We start from the raw sequence: 16,811 nt of genomic DNA, 5'->3' as shown, positions 1-16,811 counted from the left end.
TTGCCTCTTTCTATTTCCTCCTTTTTTTTAATAGTAGCTACTTTCTTCCAGTCTTTCATGGATAACTACTCTGCTCTGCTATGACTACCTGCTAGGTGGTGACCATTCAGTCTTTCAGTATCTACTAGGCAATGTTTTTTTCTCAGTTTTGTGCTGGACCTGCAAACAATTCACAGAAACTGGAAGAATACCTTCTATCACCATCTTCTAATTTTCACAATTTTTAACATTCTAAAACTCTTATAAGAACTTTTGACTTTTCGTATCTATCAAGAGCAACTTCAGAGATTAGTGCTGCACCAAATTTTTATATCAAAAGTCGAATGTCTTCAGTAGTAGTATTTAACTGAAACTTCCATGTTAATGAGAGTGACTGAGAGACATTGTAGATGCGCTTTTAATTTACTCAGGAATACAAAATTAAACTAAGCACAAACAGAAAAATTACCATTAATAATAGATTATTCAGTTTCATTAATTAAGTAATAGTCTATCTTGTGTATATATCAATGACAAATTTTAGTTCTAATTATAGAAGTCAGGAAAAATATAGCTGAGAGAGGGATTTTATTGTACACTTAAAATCATGGCATTGTATTACTTGGCTGAATTTATATCTGCCTGGAATCATTCCTAGTTTTCAAGTAATGTCAGATGTAACATTAGTACTTCAGGGTTTTCATAAATGTTCCTATTAATATTTCTGTAAAGAAAACATAAAACCTTTATTTTTTAAATAATTTTTCAAGTTTTTTAGACTTCCAAAATTCTATAAGGCTTAATGAATTGATAGTAATGGAGAAAAAAAAAATGCATTCCCATTGCTTTAATATTTTTATAAATGTGTCTACTATGGGCATAGGAAAACCTTTTCCTGGCCTATGGTGTGAGAATACTCCAAAAACCTATTTAGAATTGATTACATTTTTTTAACTTCTTCCCCAGTGTTGCATTTACAATACTTCCCTCCAGTTCAACACTGCCCACTTTGCAGAAGGATCTAGACTATCATTAGGAATGCTACATTTAACAAGTACTTTACCATGGAAAACCTAATGTTGGTAGTTCTTTATTTTCATTAAAGGTGGGTTCAACATTAAAAAAAAAAGAAAAGAAAATGGTGGAATGAGGTCCATAACCAACAGCAAATACTGTGGGAAAAAAACAAAAGCATTTTCAAAGATTCATAATGATTTGGTCTTTTTAGAGTCTATGCAGTCAACTAAGCTTTTGAATTACATTTTTCATTATGTGGAGGGTGATGAGCACTATTGCACCATGTACGTTAAATGTGGCTTCGCAAACAATGAAACAAGCACAGTTTATGAAATGTCATATGTCATTATCATTTTGAAGCAACGAAGCTCTTTGGGGAATTTTGAGGACTCACCACTTTAAAACCCTTGCTGAACATAGCATGCCTTTAAAGAGGAAAGCCTGCCACCTCCTCTTGACGCCAATTCCCTGCAGTACTGGAAGAATCCAGCCTGTCATTTCTAAGGACTCCACTTGAATTCCTGAAGCTCCTTGTTAAAGCAGCCTCCTGCTCCTGAATTCAAGTGATGAGTATGTGATTCTTTACCCTGCTGGCACATGCCCTGGGGAAGGAGGGGAATTAACTACCCATCCATAACTGGCCTCATTTTGATCTAGAAATCAGTCAATTACTTTGATCTGCCGAAGCCAGGGGTGGCTCAGTGGCTGCCCTCAGCTGCAGAGCAGCCTGCGCGTTTGCAGTTCCATTCAGCGCCATGGGTGCTTCCCCATCACTGCTGGTTGCTCTAGAGGACTTCGGGAGACACAGAGCTGAAAATCCCAGCGCCTCAGTCTACAGCTTCATTAAAAATAGGATTCACATCTAGCAACTCTACGGAGTACAGCTTTGTGGGGTTCCTCTTTATTTTGTTCTGTGAATCTGTCTTGTGTTAAAACATATGCCAACTGAAATCGGAATTTGTCACTGGCTTGAACACAGCTGATAATAAAAAGCCGACTCTATGGAATTTTATTTTTTCAATTTTTTTTTCCATAAGCATAATTCTTCTGTCCCCCATTAGCAGAAATATCTGCAATGTTTAATAAATCTTCAAAGGCCCAAACTGCTGAATCCTTGGAGTGCAACATAGAAATCATTAGAAAACACATACATGTATAATACAAATTCAAAGTTGAATCTGTTTGCTGGTCCCCGTAGAAGGCCAAGTTTTATCTGTCTTTCTGTAGACACAGGCTTAGCATTTCTGCATGTATAACTGTTAAAAAAGCATGCATACAGATGAGTACTTAGATGTCTGATAGCAATTTACTTACCCAAAGATCCCATTTGCATGTGACAAAGTAGATGCATATAGAGTCTGGCTTTCATTTTGTGCTGATACCGAGCCTTTAAGTGACTGCTACAGAGCACATTTTTACTCCTTGGAAAAAGAAGCAACATTTGCAACTTCGCTCCTAAAAGTTTAAACAACTTCTGCTGGATTAACACTGTAGAAAGCTACAGGGAATGTGATCATTTTTACATTTAGACGATTACTGAAAGGAATGGATAGCATTAAAGAATTTATCCTAAATGATGCAACAGGCATTTTGCCAAAAATCCTGGGTCCACTGACTGAAATGATGTTTCCATACTTTCTTAATGGAGATGAGATTTCATCCGAAATGTCTGTCCTTAAGACTGATCCAAACAACTTTCTCAGACATGTGGCTGAGTATAGCTCCATAACCATTGCTCAGTGTCCCAACTTTTGGCTCCATAKAGCAGTTAAAATGATATGGCAAAGTTTGTCTTTGCGGTCTGTTTTGACCAGAGTCTTAAACTACCAGTGGGTTTGGGCTAACTGAAACATTTGTGGACTGAACACATCATACTTTGAGCGGAGGCTGTACTTGACCCCATTGTGCTAAACTAATCCAAGGCCCCTGTGTGCTCTCAGGCTTGTTACAGTACACTAACAAAGAAGTTTTTGCATCAGATCTGGCTGAATTTGGCCGTGTGAGATCTGCTTCAGATTTTGTTTCAGTCTTTTCCCATAATGGATGCAACAAAATTTCACAGCAATGGAGACTGCTGGGTTGAAGAGCTCCATCCTCACTGTATCCCGCTGGATGGGCAGAAGCCTGCAGCTACAGACCATGTAACTGGAGGGGATTACTTGTCCATCCACAAGGAATTGGAAGAGAAAAACTTAAGCATCCTCCCATCTGCACCTAAATGTTTCAAACTCTTGCTGTTGCATGATATTGTATGTCATATTCAGCTGCGGTCACTAACTTAAGGGACATTCATTATATAACGCAGGTCCGCCAGCTACCTATAGGCATTACAAGATGAACTTTACCTGATAGGTTTCTATAAAAAGGAATCCTGAATGATTAAGGGAAGAGCAGTGCTCTCAGATACAAAACTATATGTAGTTATTTGCTTTTAACCTCTGTGGGAAAGAAAAAAAAAACTCAGATGAAATTATCAACATCCTTGTCTTTGGTAATTGCCAGGTGTTTTTCTTCCTGAGTGTGGGAGGAAGCAAGTAGTGAGTAAGTATGTTCCAGTTTATTGCTCATGCACAGGAACCTGACAAAAACAAATCTTTGAAATGGCATAATCTGTACCTAAGCCAAAGTGCAAGTAGCAATCAATCACATTTTCATTCTGAGGATGCAGGATAGCAGACTGAACTGCTAGCTGATGGGAGGAAACAAGCAAAAGTACGGGACCATTTAGTTATTACTTTACTACCTAATAATATAAGTAGTAATATCAAGTCCTTCATGACTTGATCAGAGCAGAAATTTTCTGATGAAGTAGTTTTCTTTGGAAAAGGCAGGTGTGCTCAGACCAAACTTTTTCGTGGGAAAAATATCTGTTCCAGCGAATGGCCAAGAAAACACAAAACTATGCTGGACTCCCTGCGTGTCTGCTGGGAGCCTTGGGACTCCAGGATGTGTTGCTCAATGGACAGTCTACATGGGAAACAACCTGAGAGCAAAGGGGTTGCAGAGCTCCCTGCTACTATGTGATGTGGCCAAAAGGCTGGCGAGATGCAAGCCCCAAGTCCCGGACTCACTGACTCAGCTACAAGAGCCAGATGTTTGCAGCCTTGCATGTCTCTTTCAGTCCATTGGGAAAGCATGTTAAAAATATGAATTAAGATCAGAAAGGTCCTTTAGAATATAGGGATCAGTCCCACTGGTTGCAAGCAGGAATCAGAGGAGCTATTTCTCAGCCATACACAGATAAGTTTTCTACCATGTGTTTAAATACTTCCCTGCAGATGCGAATTGCAATCATTTTACAAGTTCTCCCAATTTTCACTACAACTGAAATTCTATATTTTTTGACCAATTAGAGAAAATAGTAAATAATACCATTGCTCTTTGACAACATCACAGAAAAGATAGCTTCTGGTGACCGTACAGCTATCTGCCCACTGTAGTTTTTAAAATGTTTTACAGAGTTGGCAATGTAACCCAAATAATTTTAATTCTTTAAAATCATGCTAATATGTAGAAATCCTAAAAGCAAATCAAATGGAATTTCTGATCATCCGCTGTGTACCCCATGCATTTCCCATTTTGAGATTTGTCTGCTCATTCCAGTGCATTGGCCAATCTGAAAAAAAAAATACCAGATAAGTAATTCTGCTTTAAACTGAACTTTCTACTTTTTGTCAGACAAAAATATCTGATAGATGGGGAGTGTGTTAGCTCAGGGAAACCACTGTGCTAATGCATCTAAAAGTTTTCCAAAATAGATTACATATCTAGCTGAGTTGGAGTTTGAATGAATTCATGACTGCCTGCACCCATCTGTGTGGACACACCCTAGATACTGAGCATTTAATATGCTATTAAAAATGTACAGGGAGGTAGTGTAGAAAGAATGTTCCCTGCAGTCCAAGACAATGCAGTTCTAGTTGGTGGAAATATTGGACCCCTCCATGGCATGGAAATAGTACACTTCAAATAAGTGCTTTAGTGTGATATTTACATATGCAAGAAAATAGTGACATAATGTGAATAATTTTCTTTCTAATTGGATGTGTGCAAGCCATCTGAATAGACAATATCCTGAAGCCTTTAAAACAGCTTGAACACTGCATTATTTCTTATAATTTATCCCTTTGAGGTATGATGCATTCTCATCTTTAATCAAAGACTTTCAATGGACCAACACTGTTCTCAAGCATGGAATATGGTTATGACCATCACTAAGGTGATAACAGAAAATGACATTGCCACATCATCATTTTTCTCAGCTGTGGTAATTTTCCAATATATCTCTTGACCTTTCTGCATTTTAATGCTGCTGCTGGGTTAGCACTGTCCTGCTGTAGAATCAGAAGTCTTCCCTGCAATCTCCCTGTACCTCTTTCTTGATCCCATTCAGTGTTATCTCAAGCCATTGTCTAAGGCATTAGGTGCTTTTTTATTGTGAAGGATTGTGATTTCACAAATACTCTAGAAAAGAATCATGGAAAGAGGGAACCACAGAAGACAGTGCTTCTCTTTCTTTACTTTTCTTCTTCTATTTTTTTTTTTTTCATGAATATGACAGTCCAATAGATAATTGCACATAAAAAGTGTTTGTGGGAGAGAATGAAAGATGTGATCACTTCATAGGGTTTGAAACTTTGAAATTTTACCACTTCACTTCTGTCATCTGCAAATCTTAATGAGCATAGTAGGCATGGTTCCCGGGAAGGAAGAGTGGACCATTCAAGATTAGCACCTTTTCACTGATTTCATTTATACACTTTGCATCCATACTGCATTTGGCAGACTTTTCCAAATAGGTGCTGCCAGGCTACAAAAAGGAGTAAATGAGGAAGGGACTGGCTCAGTAAATAACTGAATTCAGCACTGAACGAATATTACATTACTTATGACACACAATAGAGTATTCAATCAGGTCTCTTTTACAAGCAATTGATATTCTCAATAGCCTGTGCATAATGTTGTCGAGAGAGTTAGAAGGGTGTTAACATTTCATTACTCTTGCCATTGATTTTTCTCTGCTTTCTTCACAACAAAAATCAAAACGTGACCTCTCTTCCACTGAGTTAGTTCCAGAGCACTTGCCATTATTGACCTCCTAATGAAAATTAATGATGGCTCCTTTGATTCAGTCTCTCACATAGGCACACCAAACACATTGAAGAAACAGGTACATTTATTTCTCATATTGAAATGAAATGACACACTGTTAAATACCAAAATGTACATTAATGCAACATTGAATTTGCAAAGTTAGGCACACAGAATTCAAGAGATTTAAACTGCATCATCAAGAGCCAATGCTGCAAAGCTTTAAACTTGGTAACAATTTCAGACTTGGAAAGCCAATGGGTTTTATAAGTAAAGCTACACCTACACTTAAAACATTTATGCCCTGAGCCCTAAATTATCTTTATAGCACAAATTTGGCAAGACTGAAATGTTTTTACCATGCAGCAAAGACAATTGTGCATTAACTTAGTTATTTCCGTGCTTTTTTTTTTCTTTTTTGAAGATAGAAAAGAATTTGAATTCTCAGCGACATTTTTCTTCTGTGCTCACAAGCTGTCACCACACATCTGAGTGGGTTTCCTTGGTATAGAGCCTTACACAAATATTTATGCACAAACTGTCTTCAGTCTAAGGATATGGATCCCTTCTCCCTTGTATCTGTGTAAATAAGGATTAACTGTATGAGGTAAAGCAGGAAATATATGGATTCGTATCTAGCATTTGGGTGAAAGTTTGCCATTTTATCTAAATTTTATCTAAATTCGCTATTCCTGGGGAATTATCTAGGATATGTGCAAGAATGATGAATAGTTTAACTTACTCTCTTCTTCCCTTTCTTTAGACAACAAAGATTATGATGCATATCTATCCTATACCAAAGTGGATCCTGACCAATGGAATCAAGAAACTGGAGAAGAAGAAAGATTTGCTCTTGAGATCCTACCAGATATGCTTGAAAAGCATTATGGATACAAGTTGTTCATACCAGATAGAGATTTGATTCCCACAGGAAGTAAGTCACGTCCTTATGCCTGTGTGTTTCTTAAATGGTAAATGCAGTGATTGCGTATGTGGATTTAGCGTGTTTTCTATGCCTACTCCTTCAGGCTGTCATCCATAGGTTTCCTCTAGTGTTTTAGGGAAGAGTCAGGGCAAGCCACCAGACGTGCTTAAGGTGCATTTCCCAGATGAGAGAATTCTTTTTTAATCATCGTACTATTTTCACTGAAGGTGAGACAGCAGAGAAAGGACCTGTGTAAGTACGGGAAATGAATGAGGTTAGTATTTTTTTCACACGTTTGTTGTAGAGCTTGCACATTTAGGAATCAATACAGAGGTCCTTGTTTTCTGTTCCTGAATGTGTGCCTGGAAAGATATCCATGATTCTAAGGCTGAAAAAAAAGATGCAAAATGTTGCTGTATTTTTTTTTTCCAGACATTCAGGCAGGAAGGAAGAAGTTGTTTTCAGACTAAGGCAAGAGCTGAGTAATAATACCTGCAGCAGAGCAAAGTAGTGAATTCTGTTAGTGTCTACAGCAGATAATTGTGTGGTGGAGGTACTAGATCATTCTCAGAGCTTGAAAATGAGAATTGATTCCAGCTGGTAAAAGCATATCTTCTTCTCCATGTTTCTTTCACATAGTCCAACCTACCTTTAGTAATTTTTTTTGTAAATTGTTGTAGTAGTCTTCATAACTCCAGTGTAACCATTTAGCCAGCTACTAAGTTCTATATATTTTACTAAAGATAAGAAAGAATGTTTAATATAGGCAAAGCACAACACTAAACATATTAGCATGGATATTTTTAAATCTAGAGCAGCCTGAATATTGATTTGGAGAAGGCAATACCCTGTTTTTGTGAATGGGTGTGGCAGGGCGGATAAAAGGACAAGAAGACTCTAACGCTACAGCACTTATTAGGGTAGCATTTGAGTTAGGGACTGAAGCACACAGTTGCCGCTCTGTTACCTAGCTGGATGCCTTTGCCTTTTTAAAGGGAAAGTGGTTATGGACATACTTGTTCCAATGAAGATACAGATATTGGTACCAAACCACAGCTCATGCACAAACACTCATGAACTGTAACACCCAGGGGGATTTGGAATAAATGTTTGCCATCGATGTTTTTGCAGTGTGCAGTGAATTCTTCTGGCACCAGAGAATTTACTTCTCTTGTTCCTCCCCAGCCCATGGGAGTGGAATATTTTCTTGGATTGATTTTTGAGCAATTGTCTTATTTTGTAGCCTATATTGAAGACGTGGCAAGATGTGTAGACCAAAGCAAGCGACTGATCATCGTCATGACTCCAAATTACGTGGTAAGAAGAGGCTGGAGCATTTTTGAACTGGAAACGAGGCTTCGGAACATGTTAGTCACGGGCGAAATTAAAGTGATACTGATTGAATGCAGCGAACTCCGGGGAATTATGAACTACCAGGAGGTCGAGGCCCTGAAACATACCATCAAGCTGCTCACTGTCATTAAATGGCATGGGCCAAAATGCAACAAGTTGAATTCCAAATTCTGGAAACGTTTACAGTATGAAATGCCTTTTAAGAGGATAGAACCCATCACACACGAGCAGGTTTTAGATGTCAGTGAGCAGGGGCCCTTTGGGGAACTGCAGACAGTCTCCGCAATTTCCATGGCTGCTGCCACCTCCACTGCTCTTGCCACTGCCCATCCAGATCTGCGCTCCACCTTTCATAACACATATCATTCACAGATGCGCCAGAAACACTATTATCGAAGCTATGAATATGACGTACCTCCTACCGGCACCCTGCCTCTTACCTCAATAGGTAACCAGCATACCTACTGCAACATCCCTATGACACTTATAAACGGGCAGCGGCCGCAGACAAAAACTAACAGGGAGCAGAATCCGGATGAGGCTCACACAAACAGTGCAATACTGCCCCTCTTGCCACGGGAGACCAGTATATCCAGTGTCATCTGGTGACAGAAATGCAAGGGGACGCCAACCCCCTTGAGTAGGAGTGGAGTCTGCAGTCCGGTGCCTGGAACTACATCCTCGACTGCTGCTGTTAAACATGCATTACAATCGATAACATACGAGGAAAAACAGGGTCTTGTACATAGGTTTTTTGCAATTTCTTTGTAGCATCAGTCTTCCTGTTTTACCCATGTCTCTTCCCATTCACATTTTCAACTTTGTTTTATATGTCATTGGAATTTGTATATTTACATTTTTTTAAATGAAGAGACTGCTGTATAGATAGGAAACTTTTTTGCTTCATTAGTATAGTTTTAGAGTTTTGTTTTGTTTTTAACCTCTCTTGGGAATGCTTGGACAAAGCTATGTTGATACCAGAAGCACCATCCATTTTGTTGGCCTGCCTAGCCTGACACACGAAGGCCATGCCTGCTGCAGTTCACCTGTTTGGAAGAATGTTTGTTCTTAGAAGGACCCCGTCCCTCACTGAGAGCTCCAGTTTCATTTCTCCTCCCATAATGTGCTCCACTCCTTCCCTGCCCTTGCAACGGCCCCGCTCGGGGTAGCACTTCAGTCTGATCATCTAACATTTAACTTGGTAGACACTTGTCAAACACCAGAATATACCCAGTCTGTACCAGTTGCTTCACAGTAGTCACTACAGAGTGTGTAGAAACTAGAGATGGTTTGGTTTTTTGTTTCTTGGGGGGGAGGTTGCTTTGTTTTAAGAATGAGTTGACTGTATCCCTTTTATAAATATAAAAGTGAACCCTAATTTTAACTCTTCCTGGAAAAGCGTTAATGTGATTGCAGATTTTATTTTTAGGCTTTTGAYGTTTTCTCTTTCCCCCTCCAAATTCCTGCAAATAAGGTCATTTGCAATTGTCAGGCAAATAAGGCATTAGGCACTGAAGTGCAGTGAGTCCTGCTGATATTTACAGTGATGACTTCCAAACCAAAGGGGAATGAAAGGACACTGTCATAGATGGCTTGTCACTTTGTATTATAGAAAGTGTTATTTTCTAAAAAAGTAAGAGCAAAACATTATTTTGCTGTGGATTACAGAGTCCCCCTGTATTTTAATGTTTCACAAACTGTATTTGCTTTAAAATGATATATTCAGGATTAAGAAACCTTCTTTCGTTTGGTTTTAGCTTGTAACGATCAGTAAAACTTTATTAATTTCAACATAATTTCAGTAAGAACTCAGGCAGAAAAAAACAACAATATGAATACCAACAAATATCATTGTTTTAAGAATAAACATTATTTATACAAAATTAATATTTAAATCAGACCTGGAAGTATTAAAACAATTTATTCACTTTAATGAATAAATAAATTAGTTTTATTTTTAATGTATGATTCCATCTTTGAGGACTTGCAAATTATGCATGTACCACAGCTGCCAGGGAAGAAGAAAAAAAAGCACTACATTTACTGTTGGATACCTTTAAGACGAATGAAATAGGCATCTTACCCATACTTATCTTTTAAATAATGGAAAAGTCCTTTCTGGTTTTAGAAAGAGCAAGGAAAAGTAACTGTATATTTTATAACTGTAAAATGTATTCAGGCCAAATTCTCTCCCAGTCTCTGGGAGCTGGGGCAGTTCCTGGTTGCTGCACGCTGTCGTATCATTGTGGGTTTCATTCACTCCAGCAGAAATGTAACTGCAATACTGGAAAAGCAGATCTTGCAGTCTATTTCAGTAATTAATTGGCTTTAGGTGTTTTTATGGTAGCTGACTGGTACTGGCCAATATAATGGATGTGTGGGGTTCATTCATCCTAATTGTCACAATGAGAAAAGCACAGCTTATAATATTTTGGTCTTATTAATGAGAAGTGATGGGTAGGGAGTGGGCAAACTGCAGTTTGGGGGATGTTTGTGGGAGTAATCCAGAACTGACAGTGTGGGAGGAAATGACTATGATCCTGTTGTGAAAGTCAAGAAATCTCAGTATCTGCGTAACAAGCTAATGGAGCTTTGGGATGTGCACTGATTTTTATTTGCTTAAAATTGTTTATTTCTCTGACAATTCGCTCGAGTCCTTTTCTACAATCTGTTCTTTATTACAGTGTCTCCCTCTGGACATGTGCCAAACGTCCACAAAATGGAAATGAAGCTGCCAGGCCAGATAAAATTTTAAGACAGCTTTAAACATTTGGTTATTTTCATACTGTAAGAAAGCCATTATTTATTTGCTATTACAGACACCTGTCAGGCACTGATGGCATTTTCCTTCATTCAACTGGATGCCAAATACCCTGGTACCCTCAAAAAGCAATGCATTATTCTTTCCCTTTTCCCTCCCCCTTACATGCCCTGGGGTAAAGACTGAGATGTGGAATAAATGTAGAAGGTAACAATCTGACCACAGTCACACTTAAACCCTCGGTAGGTGTTTCTTTAGCCACACGGGGAATACTTTTCTGTTGCTCTATTTTTAGTGTAGATTTAAGCACTTTGAATAGCATGATTCAGGGATTGATGGGTACTATTTGATATTCACATTACTTAAAAAAAGTTTTTCTTATAATGTTTTGTCATAATATTAAACAAGAGAAAAACAAAAAAAAACACAAAAAAACAAAACCTGAAATAAATGGAGAAGCTGTCTATGGCTTTAGAAACATTCCTCCTTAGTATTCCTCCTCTATGAACAGCTCTGTGTGGGAAACAGTGAAGGAAACTGTTGTGTGTTCACGTGCTCTATGTTTGACAAAAGTTCTGTTGGAACGCAAAATAAAATGAAAAGAAAAAAAACCAAAACTGTCATTGCCCTAGTGCTTAGGCTCCATCCTTTTCTGGTGAAGGTGTTGTAGTGTTTGACAATGCAGCCTGACGTGTGCATGCAATAGCCACATGTAAGGTTTAGCCATAAACCAATAGCACTTTATTTTTAAGACTGTACAGTGTAATGATCGGAAAAACTTACTCTGCCTGGTCAATATCTTCGGGTCGGTATGTGGATTCTATGCACATGAAATATCCAAGCATGGTGCTTTGTCTTTCTAAGGCTCTCTCTTATCAGGGTAATCCTTGGTATAAAACTAAAGGAGTCTGTCGCACAACCTATGGAAATTCAGTATACAGGTCCTCCAGACAGCACGTGCAGCTGGGCAGAAATGGAGGACCATACAGTATGCAGCTAATTAGCCTAAAGGCAGATTGCATTGCTGGGTCTGATTCTGTTCTCTGTTGCAGCAGCGCAAATCGAGAGTAAGTCTAATAAAGCTGAACAAGTGTAAGCTTGATTTGTGTGAGAGAAGAAAGTTGGAAAAGCAAAGAGAAAAGGAATTCACAGTTGCAGCCTGTGACAGGCTGAAATCTTGACCACAATGAAAGAAGTAGGAAGATGTCTGCTGAATTTTAGTAGGGACTCAGTCCTCACCTGCTGGCCAATGTCAAACACTTCAGTATCGTTTCTTTCAATATGATCTGGTTTCAAGCTAAATACTGTTAGCCTTATTTATATTTTTCGATTACTGCACAGCTTGTGTGTATGTTACATAATGAGCAAAATCAGCTTCAACATAATTGGAAAGCCTGTTATACCCGTCTTATTAAAATTCACAAAGTTTTACTTAAATATTGTGCATTAATGATGCGTTTAAATTATAGATAGAGCAATGAGATTTGGGGAAAACTGTCCTGGTAAACAGGCTTCCTTTATTCTTTATGAAAAAAAGAAAAGAAAAGAAAAGAAAAGAAAAGAAAAGAAAAGAAAAGAAAAGAAAAGAAAAGAAAAGAAAAGCTAGCAAGCCTAAAGAGAGTTTAATTAAAATCCAAAGAAGGAAAAAAATCACAGCACTAAAGTAAACACAAAAATGGGATAAAGGCCAATGCAGAAGAAAGGTCAAAATATCCACCTGTTTCTTGACTGTCTTGTAGCTTTTTTTGTCATGCAATGCTCTGCACTCTGGCTGACCTACATAAAGTGACTGGCTTTTCTTTGGATACTCCAGATAAATCAGCAACACAAAAACAGCCCTACATATCTAATCACTTCTGAGTGATTTTGTGTTTGCTGTTAGTCTAGCACAGACAGAGTTTTTGGTGCATCCTCTATTGTTGTGATACAGAGGGTGGCAGAAATCTGTCAGCACTCAAAAATCTCCGTAACCGGCTTAGTTTATTATCCAGAGTAGCTATATTTCCTTTACACCCACCCCCAATCTGATTTGCTGCTATTAGTAGCCTTTTCTTTTTTTTTCTTTTTTTTCTTTTTTCTTTTTTCCATTTCTCAGCTGAGCAGATTAATTTGGCTGGAATCAGAAAAATATCAGCAAATTCAAAGCAGTGAGTCTCCTTGTATAATGATTGCAGCAAGTTCCTTAGCATCTTTTTCTGCTGGTCACAACTCTTCGCTTGTTATATAGCCCACTGAGGGGCGGTTGGGGAACGGACATTGTAACTTTTATGCATGAGGCATTAGGAGGTTTGTACACTGAATTTAAATATTGATACCAAGCTGTCACTTGTGAAGTTATTTTGCTGGGCCATTTCCCATCGACTCTGACTGTAACCTTAAGGAAGATATATTGGCAGCATCACGCTTCTCCAGCTGACCTTTGCTTGATGTTCCAGAAATGTGGAGTCTCGGGGAGTAAAACTAACAGAAATATTTCTGCTATTAAGATTTTTCCTATACTTTTTGTTTGTTTAAATTCTGTTTGAGACAATGTTTGATCTTTGCTCTGTACTAATAAACTCTGTGGGTGGGAGGTCAAGAGTCCACAGAGCTGTATAATAGTCAGAGCAGAAAATACAAAGACAGGTCTGAAACTTATTTTAAAAATGTAAAAATCCAGTGGTTGCTCAGTTGCTAAAAACGCACATGGAGATTACGGATTGTTCGAGGAAGTATTCTGTTTGTTATTGCAACCAGCCACATTCCAAAAGCTTATCAGTGTGCTTACATTAAATAGCCAATATCTTAGATAACATAATTTCCGAAACATCCCATAGCTAATTAAAATATTTTTATTTTGGTGGATTAAGAGTAGCATGATTTTTCTAGCATCTAAATGTTATATGAAATAGTTTATCTAGTCCTGAGATTATAGAATGTGCACGTAGCTCTCTGCTGGGTGACTAGAGTTAGAAACAATTTGGAGTAAAATCTGAGAACTAAGAAGCTGATGGAGATATTTTTATTATTTTTTTGTTAACAAATCTCTCTCACCAGTCAAGACATGATGGAAGAAACACACAAATAAAATGGATATGCTTTTTAACCTTCTCTTGCTCTTTTTATCGAATATTAGCTTTCTCTTTGCCTCTCCACACTATACAAAATCACCAGCTGTTCTCCAGGAAAAATTAACAGCTGCCAAGCCCATACTCTCAAATGCACCTGGTGACAGAGAAGGAAGCTCAAGCGGGAGCGAGGGGCCAAGCCCTGGGCCTCGACACGCAGCCCTTGTGCACCCGTGCAGGGAGAGGCACCGCCGTGCTTAGCTGCTGCTCCTGTGCTGGTGGGAGTGCAAAGGAGCTATAGGCTCAATACATCACCGTGCTTCTCCCCGCTATAGGCAATGGGCCGAGAAGGTGGGAAGGCCTTAATATGACCGACAGCAAACCCACGAGCTGTCGGCAGGGCCAAGTGCAGGTCCTTTGCCACGAAGCAGCAAGAAGCGCGGGAGCAGGCGGTGGCGGTCCTGATTTGCTCAGCATGCAAAGTGAAAGCCAGCACTGAGCCTAGGAAGAGGTCAGCTTACTCGGTTAGGGTGCAATTCTATAAATGAAGGTTGTGGGCAATTCCCAGCCAGCCCCACTAGCCCTGCCCCTGAGCTCGCCGCYGGCTGCTCTTGTTCCTGCTCCTCTCTCCATTTGCCTTGTGGGCTGCGTAACGCATGGGAGAGTGCACTAAGCTTGCGTGAGCCTGAGAAAACTCTTTACACAGACATTTAGGGTGAGTAGGTGTCCATTCTCCTGAGAAACGACTTATAGGAGCAAAGCTTTGATTTTGCAAACGACCTTTATTTTTGTGCTCGGTTCACACACCATTTTTTACATCCCCTCAAAGCTCTCATGTGAAGCAGCATCCTGATATTGGCCTGAACTTCCTGTGAAGTGAAAAGAAAGTCTAAAACAAGGTCAGTCATGGGCTCTATATATCTTCACCCATGCATCTGCTGTTAAGCTGCAGGGTCTGATCACACACTTGAAAAACAAAAATAAGCAAAGCAAAATGAAATAACAGGGCAATTACAAAATCCTATTTCAACCTGTTTTTTTAAGGGTCTGTGTTTTCAGAGCAGGCTATTTTCTCCTGCAGTTTTGTAGGAAGTTAGCTGAGAGACTGTTTTAAATTTTCTTTCCACTGTTTGCATGACAGGTAAATCACAGAGAGATTTTATTTGTTTTTTAGAAAGTCCCATTCTTCACTGAAAGTTTAACAGAAAAATGGCAATGAATTTACAGACTTAAAAGAAATTGTTTGCCAGAGTTAATATTCTCCAGTGAACAGCTCACTGCAGCTCTAATTATGTTCTTAGGGACATTTCAGTAGACAATTTAAACAATTAATATTATACATGTAACTTCAGCGTCACGTTAGAATGTTGTACATTTTTCTTCCTAAAACCCAGGAAACTTCAAATGGGACAACTATGTAAATACAAAACAGAGAGGAAAACAGTCACAGCCACACAACTCTTATCGTATATCTTAGCAAAATAGTTCAGTGGCAACAGGCTCCTTCTCTGAGATCACTAGCCTATGTCTACCTCAGCAAAACACATGAATCTTTGCAAAACATATGTTCATCTAGGGAAAAATTTTTGCAATAAGCGCTCTTGAATCTGAATTACATCCCAAAAAGCACTTTTGTACTTTTTCATGTCTACACATAGATATCTTAACATGCAATCATTTAATCATAGAACAGTAAAACTAAACAAAATAAGTAAGCTTCTCATAAAAAATCAAGGGAGACCCAGGCACCTGGTTTTGTTCACAGGACCACATTCTTCACATGTTGCAGGATGAAGACAAACCTGTAACTAGACCATTGCTCTGTGACACAATTACATAGGTGCAGGAGATGCGGGTGGAAGAAGTATAGTGAAGACATTTCCTGGTCATGTAATGACCAGGTGGATTGTACATGCATCTACTGCTTATGCTGCCGTGGGGGATTGAGACATCCTTTGCCTGTAGGACATTAGATACTCAGAATTTCCCAGGTAGTTCCTTTGTCTCCTGGGTGCTGTCTGAAGCCATTTTTATGGTCTTGTTAGAAACAGGAGATATTTGTTCAAGGTGACAGAAGCTGCCTGAATGACAGAAATATCTGCTAGAATTGCTGTCATTGTGGATAACGATTAGTGTCAGTAGGGTTCATTTCCTATTTTCTCCTCTTACSTTTTTACTCTTCTCATCTCCTAAACAAATATATGAATAGCTCTCAATGCAACAAACTGATAGGCAAATAAAGTTCCTAAGCTTTTCTTTCTTTTTTTTCTTTTCTTTTTTTTCTGTTAGATATTTGAATAGAGAAAATCAGCAGCAGAGACTGCATTTGGATGGAATGACACCTGCCAAATTGTTCTTTATGAAACGACAAAAAAATTTCTGTTCAGAATTCTTTGGCCTCTTACCTGTTACGCTTCTTTCAAGATACTGATAAACTGCAATCTAGGGTTTAAAAGGTTGAGGACAGACTGAACTGCATATTCACATTATTTTCAGGGTGCTTTCATTCCTTGTAGTTCCCCATAATTTTTTTTCTTTATAATGGAAAAAGACAGTAGGACTGAGGTACTGCTGTGCTACGCTGATTTAGTGCTGGCATAATCACATTAGGAAGAATGAAGCTGAGCTCTGAAGAACT

At 38.7% G+C, this 16,811-nt stretch overlaps 1 protein-coding gene across 1 annotated transcript in view; it reads left to right on the top strand.

Moving 5' to 3' along the window:
- IL1RAPL1 (interleukin 1 receptor accessory protein like 1) overlaps positions 1 to 8,974 on the top strand; it is a 356,120-nt gene extending 347,146 nt beyond the window's left edge. Inside the window, exons 9-10 of the mRNA XM_026069048.1 lie at positions 6,851 to 7,021; positions 8,256 to 8,974. Of these exons, the coding sequence (XP_025924833.1) occupies positions 6,851 to 7,021; positions 8,256 to 8,974 (890 nt within the window). The remainder of the gene's footprint in view (positions 1 to 6,850; positions 7,022 to 8,255) is intronic.
- Positions 8,975 to 16,811: the final 7,837 nt, after the last annotated feature.

This window comes from Apteryx rowi, unplaced genomic scaffold (assembly GCF_003343035.1).
Source record: "Apteryx rowi isolate R43461 unplaced genomic scaffold, aptRow1 scaffold_285, whole genome shotgun sequence".
Classification (NCBI taxonomy): Eukaryota; Metazoa; Chordata; class Aves; order Apterygiformes; family Apterygidae; genus Apteryx; species Apteryx rowi.
The sequence above is the reverse complement of the archived record's forward strand: the minus strand, read 5'-3'. Positions and strand labels throughout refer to the sequence as shown.